At 37.9% G+C, this 18349-nt stretch overlaps 1 protein-coding gene across 1 annotated transcript in view; it reads left to right on the top strand.

Moving 5' to 3' along the window:
* HAPSTR1 (HUWE1 associated protein modifying stress responses) overlaps positions 1–16979 on the top strand; it is a 28227-nt gene extending 11248 nt beyond the window's left edge. The window contains exons 3-4 of the mRNA XM_081090209.1: positions 884–1159; positions 14578–16979. Coding sequence (XP_080946335.1) covers positions 884–1159; positions 14578–14822 — 521 coding nt within the window. The 3' untranslated portion in view covers positions 14823–16979. The remainder of the gene's footprint in view (positions 1–883; positions 1160–14577) is intronic.
* Positions 16980–18349: the final 1370 nt, after the last annotated feature.

Raw genomic sequence — 18349 nt, 5'->3', positions numbered from 1 at the left:
AAACTGTTGGGTACTGGAGTAGAATGAAGCTATATCTAGGGAAATGAGTGAAAGCTTTTTGTTTCCACCGTACTGTTCAGTTTTGTTGAGTAGTCGATCCGAATTAATTTCCCCCCCGTTTCTAAAAAGTTTGCTGCTGCTTTCAGTATGTTCCCCCGGTCAGTGCTGAACTGGTCAGTAGGAGTGCATCTCCAAAATAACATGATGAATGCTGCTGGGTGAGCGAGGCCTGATTGATATGCAATGTTTAGTCATCCATTGAACGATCCTATTTAGAATTCACGAGAATTCACTTTTTTTTTTTTCTGAAGGAGAGCAGTATAGATTAATGGATAAGAACCACAGTCTTTTGAGCAAAGTTCTAGCTCTTGTAGTATATATTATTCTGTGACCTTCGTGAAGTTACTCAGGCGCTCAATTCCTGTTTTCTCTTGCAATAAGGGGACAGCAATACCACTCTCAAGATACGGATTTGTATGAACCTTTTCTCAGGTGAAGCTGAGTATAGATAGTACTAATAAACATTTAATAATTTACCCATTGTTAGCATTATTAAACGAACTAGTTTCATAGCAAGCTTTTTAAGGGAATAGCAATTTAAAGATGGAAATTTGGCTAATAAGTAGTCTCTCTTTTTATTTAAGTTTTGTAAAGAACATGGCAGAAGCTCCAGGACTATGTGATATGTTATCTGAATTTAGAACATTATGATTAAATGTGATGTATAACAAACAAAAATATAATTCAGTTTAATAGATTACTGATAGATTTAGAGCGCTCCATACTTCATGATACTCATTTTGGTTAACTTGTAAAATTTTCTTTTTTTTAAGTGCAGCATGGTTCTACTGATCATCATGTATCATTTTCTTTTTTCCAACAGAAAGCGTGGACACCCATCAGCGAAGTTTTGATATTGGAATTCAGATTGGCTATCAGCGACGCAATAAGGATGTGTTGGCTTGGGTTAAAAAGCGCAGAAGAACTATTCGTAGAGAAGATTTGATCAGCTTCCTGTGTGGGAAAGTTCCTCCACCACGAAACTCTAGAGCTCCCCCAAGACTGACTGTTGTGTCCCCTAACCGAGCTACTTCAACGGAAACTAGCTCATCTGTAGAGACTGATTTGCAACCCTTCCGGGAAGCCATAGCTCTGCATGGTAAAGCCGTTTAAACATATTTCTTTGGAAAATGGTTAAGAGTGTGCCTGTGGATCCATTTTCATATTTAGGTTTAGGTCCAGATATATGATTTTTTTTTTCCCATTATAGTAACTACTTGCTCTAGAAATGTTTAAATAGAATGGAAGCTAAGAACATATATGGGCAAATTTTTTAATATTAGCCAACCCATTCTAAAAAATGTTTTTAGAAAGTTAGTTTGAGCTTACTGATTTTACAATAACAGTCTTTTGTAGCATTGATTAGAATTTATTGCTTTACACTTATATTGTACATGTTTTCTTACTCTCTGAGGCAAAGAGGAAGTTCTTGTGTTCTAAGAATTCTACCAGAGTAATAATTTCCTGGAGGAGCCTAGTCAATGACAGGCTGGTATAGCTCTCAGGGGAACTTCTTTTGACACCCTAAGTTCATGTGCCTGTAGAAGGTGAGAGTTGTGATGATGAACCAAGTGGGAGTGGGTAAATGGAAGAATAATCAACTTCCCTTATGTCTATTGTCCCTTAGGTTCCTTTGCTTTGTTAGGCAGACTGTCAGAGGACAGGTCCACTTCATTAATTATTGCTACCATCTCCCCAGGCCAGGCTTGTCATAAAAAAGGCATTCTTGGCTGAGGGGTTTAATATTACTGGAGAAGTCTGGGTATGTATGTAGTCAATGAGTCTGTTGTTGCTTGTTCTCTAATACAGACTTTCAAATAGAACTAGGAGAAATACTTCTATAGGACAACATTTAATACTGCTATAAACAATAAAATAATACTTGATTGAAGCCAAGGTGAAACATGGATTGTGCCAGTGACTAAGCATATAGAAGTGATTAGTGAGTCCTGTTAAAAGTTAACATTTGGGCCATAGTGTAGGTCATTTAAAACAAAGTAAGCTGGTAATAAAATTAGTGGAATATACACAAAGGGCTTCTGTATCCTTGAAACTTTAATGCTTATAGAGATTTTTGTTCTCTGTGGCAAACTTTGATTCCTTATCTTAAAACTAGAACATGGGATTTGAAAAATTTTTGCTCCCTACCCCCCATTGTGAGTTAGTTTAGGATAAATTAAAAAATACAAAAACATTTATTGCAGGAAACTATGATGTATGGATGTGCTATTTACTGCTTGCTCTTTCTAATAGAGTGGAATAGTTACGCCATCAGAACTTTCGAGACTCAGGCAAAATACAGATTTATCTGTTCCTATTGAATTATAGTTTCACATCTTTTACCATTAATTTGGAAAATTTACTCAAAGTATAGAGTTTGTCATATTAATTTTATTTAAAAAATATTTTAAATTGATTTTTAGAGAGAGTGAAAAGGAGAGCAAGTGAGGAACATCAATTTGTTGTTCCACTCATCTACGCATTGATTGGTTGGTCCTTATACGTACGTGCCTGACTGGGGATTGAACCCGCAAGCTTGCTCTAACCAACTGAGCTACCCATCCAGGGCTGTCAGATTAATTTTAATGCATTTGATGTAGTTGTCTTAAGTCTTTTGCTTCTTTTTTTATCAAGCGAATTTATGACTCGATATTTCTACTGTTAAAAGTGTCTTTTTCTGTGTTAGGCAATATTATACTTTAGAAGATAGTTTTGAGAAACGTAAGAGCCACTCTTGTTTTCAGTTTTAATGCAGTTATATACAGGGGTAGGCAAAAGTAGGTTTACAGTTGTTCATTTGGAAAATAATACAATAATTAATAAATAACAATAGACGAATAATCTCTGTTTTGCATACTCAAAACTGTAAACCTACTTTTTGCCCACATTGTACAAAGGGCGAAGCCAGCCTTCTTCCCAAACAGCAACTATATTCTCCAACTCCCCTTACATTTTTTTAAATTGAATCTGTTCAGTTTGTGATTCAATATTTTACTGAACTTTCGGAATTTAAATAATAGGTTTAAGAAGGGATTCTTTATAGTTTTAACTTAGTTTAAGTTGTGAGGGTTTAAAAAAGTTTACTTACAAAGCTGTGTAGAAAAATAATCTTTTCCTTCAATAAATTTTCCAGTAAATATAACAAGTAGTGCCAATCCAGAATATATCGGAGACTAAGTGGGCTCTTATTACTAGGGTCCATACACTGAATTAATGTAGTTAAAATTATGTGTGTTGTGGTAAAGTAATAGGGCCCCTTGAAAGAGTATACAGAAACATAATTGATACTGAGTTTTGTGCTCTAGTGGTTTTAGAGAGCATCAGCCTATTGGAAATACTAGTCTGATTTGAGTGTTTCAAGTAATTTGAATTATTTTTAATGGTAGGGTATTAACTAAATTGTAAATACAGCTTAATGACTAACTTAGTAATGACTCGTGATCTGTTTTATTGAATAGTCTGTAAATTGAAGTGAAAATTGTTCAGATGATCTTTTAAAATGTATTTGAAACATCTTAATTAGGGCACATGCTTGTCAGAATTCAGTTTTGCATATAATTTGCTTAGCCAAATACAATTGAAGGAAGAATTAAATTCATGAAGTTTGGAATGCAAGAGGGGGCATAGGTAAAAATAATTGGTATATTGAGGCAGACTTTTTGAGTGTATAATCAAAGCAAACATGAGTGTAGGTCACATTGATTCACATATCATGTCCTGTTCATTTTTACCAGAGGATAATTACCTTTCTATTTTCTTTTTTTATTAAAGGACTAGAGCCCGGTGCACGAATTTGTGCACCAGTGGGGTCCCTTGGCCTGGCCTGCACCCTTTCATAATCCGGGACTCCTCGGGGGGATATTGGACTGCTGATTTCGGCCCGATCCTTGCAGGCCAGGCTTAGGGACCCCACTAGTGCATGAATCCATACACCGGGCTTCTAGTATACATATAAGATCTTATGGTTAATCTCTTCCTGTCCTCCCCCTCCCCTCTTCCCTCTGAGATTCATTAGTCTATTCCACGTTTCCATGTCTATGCATTGAGCGTCTGCCCCCTGGTGGTCAGTGCACGTTATAGGTACCAGTCGAACAGTCGCTTAGGCTTATATATATATATATATATATATATATATATATATGTAATATTTTTTATTTTATTTATTTTATTAATTTTTTACAGAGAGGGATAGAGAGTTAGAAACTCGAAGAGAGACATCCATCAGCTGTCTCCTGCACACCCCCTACTGGGGATGTGCCTGCAACCAAGGTACATGCTCTTGACTGGAATTGAACCTGGGACCCTTCAATCCACAGGCCCATGCTCTATCCACTGAGCCAAACCAGTCAGGGCTAGTTTTTTCTTTATCAGCTTCTAATTCTCACCTGTACCAAATGCACCCAAATATACCTAAAATATGTTCTTTATTCAAAGAAAATGGCAAAGATGTACGATATCTGTAGAGTATTTCATGTAGACAGTGAGGATGAGATCCCGCTGATCAGTACCCTCATCAGCTTTAGACTTTATACAGTTTCAATCAAAAGTGCATCAGTTAATGGTTATCAAACAGTTTCAATAAAAAATGTCAACCAAGGGGTATTTGAGGCTTAAAAACTATAATCCAGTGCATTATTTTGGAACTTATTTTCTATGTACTATGGGATCTAGTCATCTGATATTAAATTCAGAGAAGTCAAAGAAACACAAGCATACACTAAACTGATTAGTCCTTTAGTCCTTGTCTTAACATTATCAAAAATATACTGAACAAATACTGGACAAATTTACTGAGCGCTGACTTAATGCCTGCCACCTTGTTTTTATTTAAACATATTTGAGATAGACCAAAATTATCTGGACCTTTTGTGGTTCTCTATCTTTCTCATTGTCCCTCTTTTAGTCATCCATTCTCTTCTAGAAATTTTCCTTTGCTTCTCTTCTTAGGCTCTCAGACTTTTCCTCAGGCTCTCCCACTGACTTTAAATACTTCGAGGGCCATCTCAATCTTAATTTTCAAAATTTATACTTCAGTTGAGACCCTCCTTACTGCCAAATATAATGTGCACCATTGTCTTCTGGTGGACATCTCCACAGGTGTCCCACAAGCATCTATCTCAGATTTCAAATTAGAGTCATCCTTCCTGCCCCAACCACAGCAAACACATGTCTTTTCCTCATTTAACCATACAGCAGACATGTACATGCAGATTTTATAAAGTCTCTGGGCATGTATAAATGAATGGAGTGCTTTCTTTTCTGTTGAGGTCAACACAGTTGTATTAGATAATAATTTAATGTTTTGAACCCCGTTATGTGTAAGATATATCTGGGGCAGTCTGGCTATGGATTCAGAAAAGGCTCTCTGGCCGTAACCGGTTTGGCTCAGTGGATAGAGCGTCGGCCTGCGGACTGAAAGGTCCCAGGTTCGATTGCGGTCAAGGGCATGTACCTTGGTTGCGGGCACATCTCCAGTGGGGAGTGTGCAGGAGGCAGCTGATCAATGTTTCTCTCTCATTGATGTTTCTAACTCTCTATCTCTCTCCCTCTCTGTAAAAAATCAATAAAATATATTAAAAAAGAAAAAAAAAAGAAAAGGCTTTCTGGAGGAGGTGAGACCTGGGCTCTAGGAATAACTTCCTGCTCTTATTTCCCAGTCCTGAATTGACCCATTTACCAGTCCATCTTTCCTGGGGCCATTGGGAGTTGATCTTTTGGATCTCTTCTCTTTACTGAAAAAATAACCTTTGTTTTCCTATGGCCTATAGGGTGAAGTCAGAACTCAGAATGGCATTGCAAGGGCCTTATGACTTGGTCTTAACCTTGGGTCAGGTATCTTAGTCATATTGTTTGATTTATTAAATACCGCTATTTTCTTTCTGTGTCTATCTTCTCCATTCTCTTCTGAAATTTTCCCTATGCCTGTTTATCCTTTCAGATTAATTAAAAGTCTCTTGTGACAAAGCTTTCTTTCAATTCTCATTTTCTCAATCTTTCACTGAACAGTATCTTTATCTTTGCTCTTCCAGTTTGAATTGTTTCCATGGCTTTTCCTTCCATTAGACAGGGGTACCTTAGGGAAGTGGCCTTGTTTCACAGCTTCTGGCTTTAATAGAACCTGGTGTAGATGTGTTCTGGGCTTAATGCTGGTTCAGAGGTTAGGTAAATGGGTGCAACACAGTGTGGGCAGAGAACCTTTAGAAAGAGTTAAGGATACAGCTCCCTAGATGACTACAATATGGGTACACTAACTGGTGTTCCTTAGGAGTGCTACAAAGTAAACCTAAATTAGAACAACCAAGACTTGGAGTGGGGCCTGAGGATGACTCATAATAAGAACTATACTTTTAATGTTTACTTGGTGTCAGCACCCCACTAATAAGGAGGGTCTCCTTTAATCCACACTCTTACCTTGAGTCATTGCCATTTTATCAGTGAAGAAAGGTTTATTTGGATAAAATGGAAGCGGTCAGTAAGTAGTAAAATACATATTCCAATTCTGTCTGAATATCTAAATGAATGTTCCTAACCACTGTGCCTCTGTGTTTGTACATTTGGGGTTTCTCTACTCCCTCCCCTTGGTAGGGCTAGGGGATAGGATGGGATAGGTCTCCAGGCCTACTTTTCTAAAGACATCAGAAAATAACATGAATTTGTATCTTTTGGTGTTTTCCCCATAAGGAAATGTGGACAAGTAGGCTTGAAGATCAATGGCTGTGACCATTTAAACTTTGTATACAGGCTGCTTTCCCAGTATGACCTTGGGCAAGATGGTTAGCCTCTCCAAGGCAGTCTCCTTTGTTGTAAAAGGTGTAATACTTCCTTAATAAGGTGATGTAGTAAATGAGAAACTACGCAAAGTACCTACCCTTCCACAACACTGTGTAAGTGTTCTTTGACTTGAGAGGAGCAGGACCTTTGGTTAGTTCTAAGTCCTGTGAGTGCTCTCTCTGCTCCTGAATGCAAATTTAGACTTAGAGTTCCAGTGGCATTCGGGGATACTTTTTCCCCTCCCTTTTTAGTAAGGGTGGCTTTTTAAAATTTCAGAAATCACTCCAGAGGGACAGGGATAACTTGCAAATTACTGTTAATTACTTACATTACTTGCTAAGACCTTGAGCTTGTTTCATGTTGATATAAATCAGTGAGGTTGGTGATGTTCTCTTTCTACTGTACGGGGAGAGAGAGTCTGAGTTGGCATGCCCAAGGTAGTGGTTGTATCTGAGGGTTGTGTCTGGGAAAGCCTTAGATTGAAACCTAGTGTCTTTATTCTGAGTTCTGTTTGTCATCATGGGATTTAGGTGTTGTAAGGGTCCAGAGTAAGAATGGGACATGCCTTCATATAGGGAGAAGATGGAGACCTGGATGGAAGAGGAAGCAGGATGCCAAGTCAGACTTCGCTTAAACTTTATTCAAAGCCTTGCTCTCATTCAAATCATCTCATAGGTGGTCTTTGTAGGTTTCTGGCCCTGGTTCAGACTATTCCAGAAAAATCAGAGACACTTTATTTTAGTTCCAGAAGTCATTTTGATAATCTCTACTGCTGTACTAGGAACTAACCCTACTGGGCCTGGGTTAACCCTTTGTAAAATTCATCAGTTCAAACTCAAAAGGCCTCTAGCACAATAGGGTCTTGTGTCTGGTGGGAACCATTGCTATTAAGTGGCATTTGGCTTTGAAATGTCACCTTGTCCAATTTTAAGTTTGTTTTGTTTAAAACAAGTTTAAAAAAATACAGTGTAAGTGCTGGGAGGGACTTAGGCAAACATAGGTAGTCTAGCCTTTAATACAAAACGAGAATTTGAAAAAAGGAAAGAAACAAAAGTAAAGTTTTCTTTTTCTTTTTTTTAAGAAATAACTTTGTGAGATAACAGTACCTATTTAGTGAGTATTGAAGTCTAAAGTCTTTGTTGTTGTGTTTTGTGTGTGTGTGGATGCAGTGTTATAAAATTCTGACTTTTGCAATTAAATTCCTTCTGTGGAAGGTTGTAGTCATTTAAAAAATAAAGTATTATTCTGTAGCCTTTCCTATTGTCCAGCATTTACTGAACATGGTAAATAGCAAGCGATATATTAGAGGGGCTAGTGGTAGGAGCAGGCTGATACAAAGGAGAATCAAATAATCTCAAGGAATTTCTAGCCTAATAGAATTACATTAGACAGTTTGAAGTTTATAAACCCAGGCAATCAGATAGAGGGACAGTGCCAACTCCTTAGGAGTTAATAGGCTCCAATTCTGTTTTCTCCCTAACACAGTCTTTCTCAGAGGGTTGTGGAGATCCTTATTCTCATAAATTACTAAATTATTTGACAAATCCTTGGATCTGGAGAAACTGGGTATAGGGCCTTATAAGAAAAATGTAGTTGTTTGAAATTGTTTTCAGGGATATAAGGTCAGCTAGGAATTTTTACCTAGAAAAAATGTAAGGTAAGTTCTTAATTTGTCATACTTAGATAAAACTGAGTAAAACTCTTCTTCCCCTAGAATTTAAGGGAAACTGATTCTGGGCAGCCTGAACCACAACAGGATTGTCTTTCTCCTTGAGCACAGGTTTTGCAGCTTTTGTTATTTTGTCATTGTTAGGCCTGTGTGCGCTAGAGTGATAATAGAAGTTACTAAATCTTCCTCTTAAAGTTTCTTAGATAGTTGAGGTCTGTTTGGTACATTTCGGAAGAAATTTAAGTAATTGTACTTGGTTCTTCTCTGTCTCTCCCCCTTCTCTGTCACTCTTCATCTCTTCCATTTGTAAAGCTAAATATTTAGACACAAAATTTGACAGTTGAGCACAACAATTTAGATAAACTATTTTAAAACTGATGGTATGTTATAAAAGAAACTCCTTGGAACTGTCTGTTGCAGAGGACTATTTTGAACTGACCTGTGGGGGATTTTTGTACATCCACCCTTTAAAGTCCCTTTTCTCCTCTTGCCCAACTTCTAGCACAGTGTGTGGAGCTGTAGATTCTTAATAAATGCTTGAATGTTGTGGTCTGTATCTTCTTGAATAACAGCTGTCAAGAGTTAACAGTAAAATGTTTTAAGAACTTACTTGGAAATTAAGATATAAGAGATTAATGCACCAAAGCCGTCTCATTTCTTAATTGCTTAAGATCGATTATTTCAAAGACTATTCTTTAAAATTCCTCTTAAGGCTGGAATTTCTAAACTAATGACCATTGTTCAGACCAGCCTCTGAGAACAAGAATAATTAAGGCAATTAAGATAGCATTAAAATTTTTGATGAAAAGTTGGCATTTTCTGTATGTTAATGTTAGATATAAGTTGCTGAACTTTCTGGGGGTCTAGGACTTAAAGCTTCCAACATCAATGGTACAAAATTGCTTGAACTTGCAATAAAATTATTATGGCCTTTTTTTCTCCATTAAGGTGAAAAAGGAGTCCATATAGATAAAGGAATTCATGTAGCCATGTCTCAAAGCCAGTTTACTCACCTAGTACTTCTTAAAAAATCCATTGGTAGTTAATGAAGGGATTTAACATTTGAATTTATTATTTTTTTGCTAGTTTTCTGATTTTATTAATACTAATTTCTTGGAAAATTGAAAAATTTCCCAAAAGTAAATATTCAGTATCTTGTTATCCAACTATACAAAGATAACAGCAATTAAATGTTTGGTGCATTTTCTTCCAGTCTTTTTTCAATGTATAAATATTAAAATTATTTCATAGTTGAGATCATACTGCAATATGTGGTACTGTATCTTGCTTTTTTTTCATTTTAACATGAGCATTTCCCCATGGCATTAAAACTGTCTTTGAAAAATTGAAAGCATTTTGGGCTGTCAGCGTAACTGAAAATGTTTTCTTGGTGTGACATGTATCTTTGTAATTGATTTGATTTAGTGTGCTTTGCTTCAATAAAAGTTCAGTATTGCAATTTACAGATTGGGGTGGGGAGTGGTCTACTTCAAATTAACAAAATCTTCCTAGTGGAATTTCTTTTTCAATGAGTGAACTCCCCCTGGTGCATTTAAAACACCACACTTACACACAGTGCTTTTTGCTTAAGCCTCTGAACACAACTTTGTGAAAAGGGAGGGCTATCCATTTGACTAGTGCAATTCATTTCATATGCAAGAATACCAGTTTCTTAGGGTTCAGTTAGGATATTAACCACTTTGTTCTAGTTGTGGGGATTTCAAATTCCCCCCTTTCTGCTGGAGGTGAGAAAACTGGTGGAGCACATCTGCAGAGGGTCCTGAACCTGTCTTGCTGAGTGGATCAACAGTAATAACAGTCTGCCTTCTCTTTCAGGGCTATCCCTCACAGGGCTGGGGGTGGGGAGGGGTGGGGTGGGGTAAGGTGGGGCGGTGGTGGTGGTAAGCAAATAGAGTGTAGACCTGGCTTCCAGGCCAGAGGCTGCTGGTGGAGGAAGGAGGTGGATTGGTTCTGCATTTACTCTTTCACTGCCTATGTGTGACCTAACTATGTGTTGGTAAACTGGAATCATGTAATTCTCAAAATAGGATTTTCTTATTATGCTAAGCATGAACTTGATATGAAAATAATAGTCATGTGCTGCTTTTAACAATTTACCATGTAACCTAGATTCCTATAACCTGGACTTGTAACTTTGTTTTAGCTCCAGTGGGAGCTTTCTTTTCAAAGTATGATTAAATTCTAATTTTTTTCCCCTCATTCCTTCACTAATCATTTAAAATGGATGCAGAAACTTTAAAACTGATAAAGTTTATCTTGTATTAAGCAATTGAGACTTTTCTGTCTAATCATACTACTTGTTCTATTGCTTTTTGTCAATTGATATTCCTATAGCCCTTTTGAAAAAGTGTGTTTTTGTTGGGTGTATGCCCTTGGGCTATACAACTTCACTTTTAGTTCTGAAGCATGTTTAGATTGTCTGTACTTGTATAGGCCTGATTGTTCATGTGGCTTAGCTAAGGTTTTCTAAAGCATCTTCTAGTAGCTGTCATTGGTTTATTAAATAAAATTTGGGCTGTTTACACATTTTTTTTGGTTGTTAATCTTAATTTTTTTTTTTTTTGACACTTGGAAAGTCTTTTTGGGGGAAGATTAGTTAAATTTTGAAAAGAAATCTCACTGCTAAGAGTAGGTTATGTTGCACATTGTAAGTTTACTTCAGCTGTCAAACTAAACCCAAGTCAAACACCCAACAGAAAAAGATAAATTTTGTGGAAGTTACTGGGGAGTTTTCAAATTGATATTTACGCTCATCTTTTTCATGGAGAATGGCAGGGTGTGCCTGTTCACTTCTGATGGAGTGACTCATGAGCCTTAGGTGTTTGTCCTTACGCGTTAAATCATACTGCCATGAAACCACTACCTTAAGAGGAGCATTGGGGTGGGGTGGATTTCTTGAAGTTTGTGTGTGTGGTTTCAAATGATATCCTGAGTTGAATTACTGCAGTAGTTTAGTCTATCGCTGAAGGTCCAAATTTTGCAGTATAATTACCTTAAAACCTCCTGCATTATGAAACAAGTATGATGGTTATTATTTAAAGTATTTGGACATCTTTCAGTAGTATGTTGTGAGGATTGAGGTTACAGACACAGCTTTCTTGAGTTTACAGACTTGGTGAAAAAATTTTAAAAATGCCAGTAATTTGGGAATAATTGAATTTTTAAGTTGATGGGAAAGCTTTAAGTGAAGAGGGCTACTTGAGTTTATTTTCTGGTGTTGGAGAAGTGAATAAACATAAACAGCTTTGGATTTCAGTGGGTTTCAAAATATTGGATAGGACTCTGAAGCATCATTGTTTTCAGAATTCAGTGAATGTTATGTGCCAGGCACCGTATTAAATTTATTAGCTAGAGTTGAAAAGATAGTTGAATGATGGTATGATGCTACTGTGCTATTCTAGAAAATGAGACTGAGATGCTGCTTTCCCTCCTTTTATTTTTTTAATTAGCATGTGTGGGCTGGGAAAGGAGGAGTACAGTTCCTTTTGCAAATGTTAAGTTTGAGATGAAACTTAACAGGAGAAGCGGCTTTCCTTTTTAACATTTATTTTTAGTAAATCCGTGTGGGCTAGGGAAGGAGCCCAGTTCTTTTTGAAAATGTGAAGTTTGAGATGCCCAACAGGCAGTTAGAAAAATGGATAGGTCCTTGAGCTCAAGAGAAATGTCTGCTCCTGTGGCGCACTGATTTGGAAACTGGGTAAGCGAATGGGTCACGGCCATACCAACCTGTGGGTCAGAAAGAGGCCCACACAGGCCACTGAGGAAGGAGCAGAGAGTCTGAGGCAGGAAGGAAGGGGAGCCTGCAAGAGACTATAAAAAGCAGAGGTGGGAAAACCAGGGAAGAAGCCCTCAGAAGGGAGGTTTGAGACCAGATAGGAGAGGGGCTCGGTTCGGCTCGGCTTGGTTCGGCTCATCTCCCACTGCTCCAAATGACATGCCTATAATGTCTGGCTTCCCTTTGCTCCTTTCCTATTATTACTAACTAGTTAATTACAACGGTATCAGAGGCACTGGAAGAACCAGTGGGAAGCAGATGTTGGAAGGTAGGCCCAGGCCCAGCCATTGTAGGAACTGCAAATTCTCAGGTACAGGCAGTCACCATTCAGTCTTATGGGGGCAGAGGAAGGCAGAAAAGGAGAGTAATTTCAAAGAGATGGGGCCTAAGGCAGGCTAGGCCCTACTAGACCCTAAAGTCACTTCACACTGAAATACTTTAGACTTTTAAGAGGGGGCAGTATAACAGTGAATAGGAATATGGAATCTACTTGAGTTTAAATCCCAGTTCTTGTTTTATTAGCTGTGTGATCTTGGGTGGCTCACTTAATCTTGGTGTTTCATCTACAAAATGGATATAATACAGGTGTCATAGGGTTATTATGAGGATGAAATTGAAAAGTGCTTAGTGTAGTGCTGGACACAGTAAGTACTCCAGTATTTGTGCTTGTACTCGGAAAGGTGGTTAGAGCTTAAAAGGGACACGATTAGATTTCCTCTGGCCATCAGTGGGAAGGGCTGGATGTGTTGTCTACAGGGAGAGCAGTGAGGGGACAGGTTGGTTAGAGCAGTTTAGAAGAGAGGTGAGGGCTGCAGAAACGTGCTTAGCATGTCGGAGGTGGTTGAGTCTGTGGGCTTAAAAGTGTTTACAGTATTTGTAGAGTGAAGAATGTCAAAGGGAATTTAATAGGTTTGATGTGGTAGGAGGCAGAGAATTCTTTTTCAACTTAATGTTCACATTTAATTCATATTTACAAACCATAAAATTAGAAAGAATGGGCCCCTATGAAACCAACCTCTTCTTATTCTTTGGAAACATTGATAATACTATATCATGTTATATAAATTTAATCAAGCGACAGCAAAATCCCATGGTGATGCTAGAATAGCATAAGGGGAAATTCGTGAGAAGAAATACCTACTGCCAATGGTGTTAGGCTTTTAAATTCAGTGCTGTGGTTATGTTTTCTTGTCTCACGCCTTTTACAGGTTTATCCTGAACATTTAGGAGTGGAACATGTTAGCCTCCTTAACTGTTCAAGAGTAAAGAATTGAATGTTCAGCAATGAGTGTTAGGTCTATTCTGGATTTAATAAAACTTACTGTGCAAGCAAAGCAGTAGGATTTTTTATGGTTCTCTTGCCTTTCCCCACTGGATTATAGATGATAATGAGTTAGGTTGTCTTAAGGGGGTATCTAACAAATAGAGTCCAGAACTTGAGTAATCAGGCAGTCCAAGTTGTCCAGGGCAGACTTGTTTTTTTAAAATATGTTTTTATTGATTTCAGAGAGGAAGGGAGAGAGAGATAGAAACATCAATGATGAGAATCAACTATCTGGCTGCCTCCTGCACACCCCCTACTGGGGATCGAGCTCGCAACCTGGGCATGTGCTGTGACTGGGAATAGAACCGTGACCTGGTTCATAGGTCAACGCTCAACCACTGAGCCATGTTGGCAGGCCAGGGCAGACTCATTTAGTACTTGATGTCCCAGCAAAATTTATAGCAGTGAGCCCCTTTTTTGGGTTTGATAGTGGATGTTTTGGATGATAAATTATAAAGTCACCTTATCTAGAAGGGGATGTTGAAAGCTCACTTAGGCCTGGAATGATTGCTTGTTCCCCTTAGTGCATGTACACACACACCATCACCCTAGACGCACAGACACATCAGAGAGAGGGATCTGTTGGAATGGTGACTTTGAATAATTGAAATTATTTAAAACAAGCACCTTCTGTCTTCAGCTATAAATTACATATACAGTACCTAGCTAAGAAAGAGGGAGGATTTCATGATCTGTTTGTACACCTAGCATGGTGCTTGCTACATATGCTTCCAATAGTTGGTACCTACCAATATTGTATTGGTAGTATTACCAATAAAACATCTCATATGAAAGCCAGACAATTCCTCTTTCCAGAATAAAGCTTTGCTCTCTGGGGACCCCTTACAAAAAATGTCAGGCATCCTTTGACACTATGACAACATTGAAAGTAAAGTGGGTTGCTTTCAAGAGGGTTGAATAATTGAGCAACTCTAAAACCTTTTTTCTTCTTCCTAGGTCTTAGTGGTGCAATGGCTAGTATAAGCGTGCGTTCGAGTACCCCAGGCTCTCCTACACATGTAAGCAGTGGATCGAATGCTAGTCGAAGGAGAAATGGACTCCATGATGTCGATTTGAACACTTTCATATCAGAAGAAATGGCACTCCACTTGGACAATGGTGGAACTAGAAAGCGTACCTCAGCCCAGTGTGGCGATGTCATTACAGACTCACCAACCCATAAACGCAACAGAATGATCTAAACTGAAAACATTTTCACACCCACCATGCTGCTTGAAAGCCACTTGATCCTCAACATATACTATTATTGCAAAGGAAACATGAGGCCATCTTCCCTTGTTCACTGTTTCTAAGACAAGTGAATTCTATAGTGGTTGCCATAAAAGGAAGTTCTAGGTATTTACAGTAGATGCCTCTTGTAACCATGGCTTTCTTAAAACTATAATCCTAGCAGAGGACATCAGATATTGTGTAGTTAGCAAGATCATCATAGGCAAACATATATCCGTTCCAAGGCTAAAAGTGACCTTAACTGTATTTATTCTCAAAGGGAAAGGAAATATCAGATGTTTATTTGGTTATAGAATGCTTTTTCCCCCCTCCATTTCCTGCTGTGTTGAGTATTTTGCTTCAACAGTATTGCCAGGTTCCTAAAATTGTCTAAAACACGATTTGGCCTCCTCGTCAAATCTGCAGGCTTCCATTTTTGCACAGCAGCACTGTACCATGCACCTGATTTCTATATAGTAAGTGTGCAACTTCTAATTCTTGGACTGTGCCCTGTTTTCAGTTTTCAAAGCAGTTGCTAATTCTGGTGATTGTGTGATGTAAAGAGGTGCTATGATGGTCATGCAATTAATACTTAATATTGAATCAATACACAGAACTTTATTGGATTCACTTTGTGTGTGTTAGTGCTCTAAAAGTAGCAATATTTTAATCGCCCCCAGTTGAATGAACCCTTTAGGCTTAAACTCCAGTTTTAAGACAAGTACTGCTTCCCATGCAGGGTACTTATTCTTATGGTAAATGTAAACATGTAGACTGCACTCAAGGTGACCTAAAGTAGAGAGGTCATGAAATTTGAGAGTGGGCTTCCTTTTTGGTATAGTATTCATGAGAAGGGAGATGGATGGTGGGAGTGTAGGTATTCCAGCCTTTCTGTCCTGTTTTACATTTTTTATGAGTGCCCTACATTGTGCAGTTTCCATTGGAATGGGTGGCAGGTTAAAATAGGTCTTGATCTGCTTACAGTGTGATTACAACTTAAATAGCAAAACCCAACTCGAATCCCTCTCCTAAAAAGGGCAGTTTGGAATCTCATTCTGGAAAAGATGGAATCGCATGGAGGTTCTCTAGATGTTAGGTAGACCTAAATAAAAGTTCTCACTAGATTCCTCTTTTGAGTAAAATATAAGACCTCTTGTAGCTACAATGTTTTAGAGCATGTTTCATCTTCATTTTTAATATCTCGAACTGAATGATAGTCTTTTTTTAGATGAAGAACTGATGTCAGCCTGCCAGGTACTGTAATTTATTCTACCATATTATTATATAATATATATCAAGTAGGACAGTGAAAAAATGTTTCCTTGCAAATTTGTAGTTCAGTATCAGTTACTTCTTTTATCCTTAAAAGACCATTGCAAATCCAATGTAAGGGTTTTTCCAGTAATTTACTCACAGCACTTTGTTAAAGTCTGCAATTTCTTCAGCCATTTAATATCTTTATGTGAAAAAACTTTGCTAAGTTAACCATAATATTCATCGACTGGGTGGGATGTAAACAGAATGTTAGAAATGTGTGAACTGGAGTTCTGTAACCATTATATATAAAACCTTTTATTTAAAAAAAAAAAGTCAATTCCATGCTAAAACTAGGAATGAAAGATATTTCTAAATTTTGGCAAAAGTGGATTATTTTTGTTTTAATATTATAGCAGGAAGAATTATAGCAATCTCTCATTTTACCTGAAATGGACAAACCTCTGTAATATGAATACTTTCAAGCTGCCCTTGGGACTATACAAAGAAATGCAGTTGGAGATATCTGTTTTTCTGTCGTTGTAAATTTAGATTCTGGAGTTGGGGTTTGGTGGTGTGATAAGTTGCTCACATGTGGCCAGAACTCTTCCTAAAGGATTTTTTTTGAGATTGAGGAACGCATATTTAATCTCCCCTTTATGCCTTGGTTCTGTCTAGTTCCTCTTTCCAAGTTGAGTGACAATTTGGGGGGGGGGGGTTGTTTTAGTTGGTGCTCTGACGCTTAATCTCAGTACCCTTTACTCTTGATTGTCAAATTTTGATAAAATATGTGCCATTTTCTTTGGTAAGAGAAAGCAGGTCTTGTCTGCCAGAACACAATTTATATGCCTTATTGGCTCCATTAAACTTTTTGAAAACTTTAGCATTCGTTACTTTTTTCCATTGCATTTAATCACTTGTAACTCCCTCCGTTTCTATCCCCTTGCTTTCTCCTGTGCCACCTGAGCACAGACTAACCCCGAGACCTAGGTTAGAAAGGAAAATTATTTCTTAGCAAAAGTTAGTTCTGACTGCTAGATTTTTAAAGCCTTTCTTTGTACCATTTTAGATATAAAACGAATCATGGAAGTTTGCATATATGTGTGGTACTTTTAAAGTAATGATTTTTTTTCTCCCCCCAGTCTCTTGAGAACATTGTAGGCTGAATTTTAAAACTTAACACTTTGCTTTTGGGGAACAGAATCTCTTTTCATCTTGAGATTATCAGATTCTTTTAGACATCGTAGCTCATTAGTTCTGTTCCTTTCATCCTAACTTGGCATGAGTGGGTTGAAGTCATCCTTACACTGCAGTGTTCTGAGCATGGCTGAAGCATTAAAACCTTAATTATAATGTCTGGTATTTTATAGAGTGAAATTAATGGAAACATTTGGCTGAATCTGAAGACCTGCAGTCAAATTCTTCAATGTGGTTTACCCAACTGGAGTAGTGGTACACACCTTAAATCATTCAATGAATAAATATTTCAAAAAACCAAAAAACCATGGGGCTTGTCTGCAGTTTTGTTGTGTTCATCACATCTGAATAACTCTTTGTAATCAAATGAAGTCCAGGCTTTTAAAAAGGAACTAGTCTACATTTTTTCCCCTAAGGGCTGTTGGAACTCAATCAACTTGAGTAATTGCGGCTTTGGGTCTCCAGGTTTCCGTACAGCAGTGAAAGGTGGGCAAGCTCTCTGTATAGCAAGGACATGGCCAAGGTCTGTCTGATGGTGAGGGTGAGCCAACCTGAGTGCAGTGAAGGTGCAAGATACCAAGAGGTGATTTGGAAATGGGGCCTTTAGTTGGGGATATGGACAGCACAGTTAATTTTAGAAAATGTGTGAACAAATCCTTAAATTTTTGGCATGATTACTGCCTAGATTGTTTGAGGCATGTAGTGACTTAGTAAATCTCATTGCATTTTATTTCATACAACTGTCACTTTGTCTATTAGGTTGATTCGTTAGGGTGTCTAGTGATGAAGTTGGGAATCTTCAGAAATACATTCTGTCCTCTAGGAATGGAGTGACTTGGAAGGTCCCTCCAAACAAGGTAAAAAACAAACCCATGTTTGTTTACTTAATATTTTAATGTTTGTTCATCTTGACCTGAGGATATTTTTCCATTGATTTTTAGGGAGAGTGGAAGAGAGAGGGAAAGACCGAGAGAAATCGATGTGAGAGAAACACATTGGTTGCCTCCTTCATGAGTTCCGACCAGGTCGCGGGCTGGGGAGGAGTATC

The sequence above is a fragment of the Myotis nattereri genome (genome assembly GCF_964212035.1).
Source record: "Myotis nattereri genome assembly, chromosome: 4".
Lineage (NCBI taxonomy): Eukaryota > Metazoa > Chordata > Mammalia > Chiroptera > Vespertilionidae > Myotis > Myotis nattereri.
The sequence above is the reverse complement of the archived record's forward strand: the minus strand, read 5'-3'. Positions and strand labels throughout refer to the sequence as shown.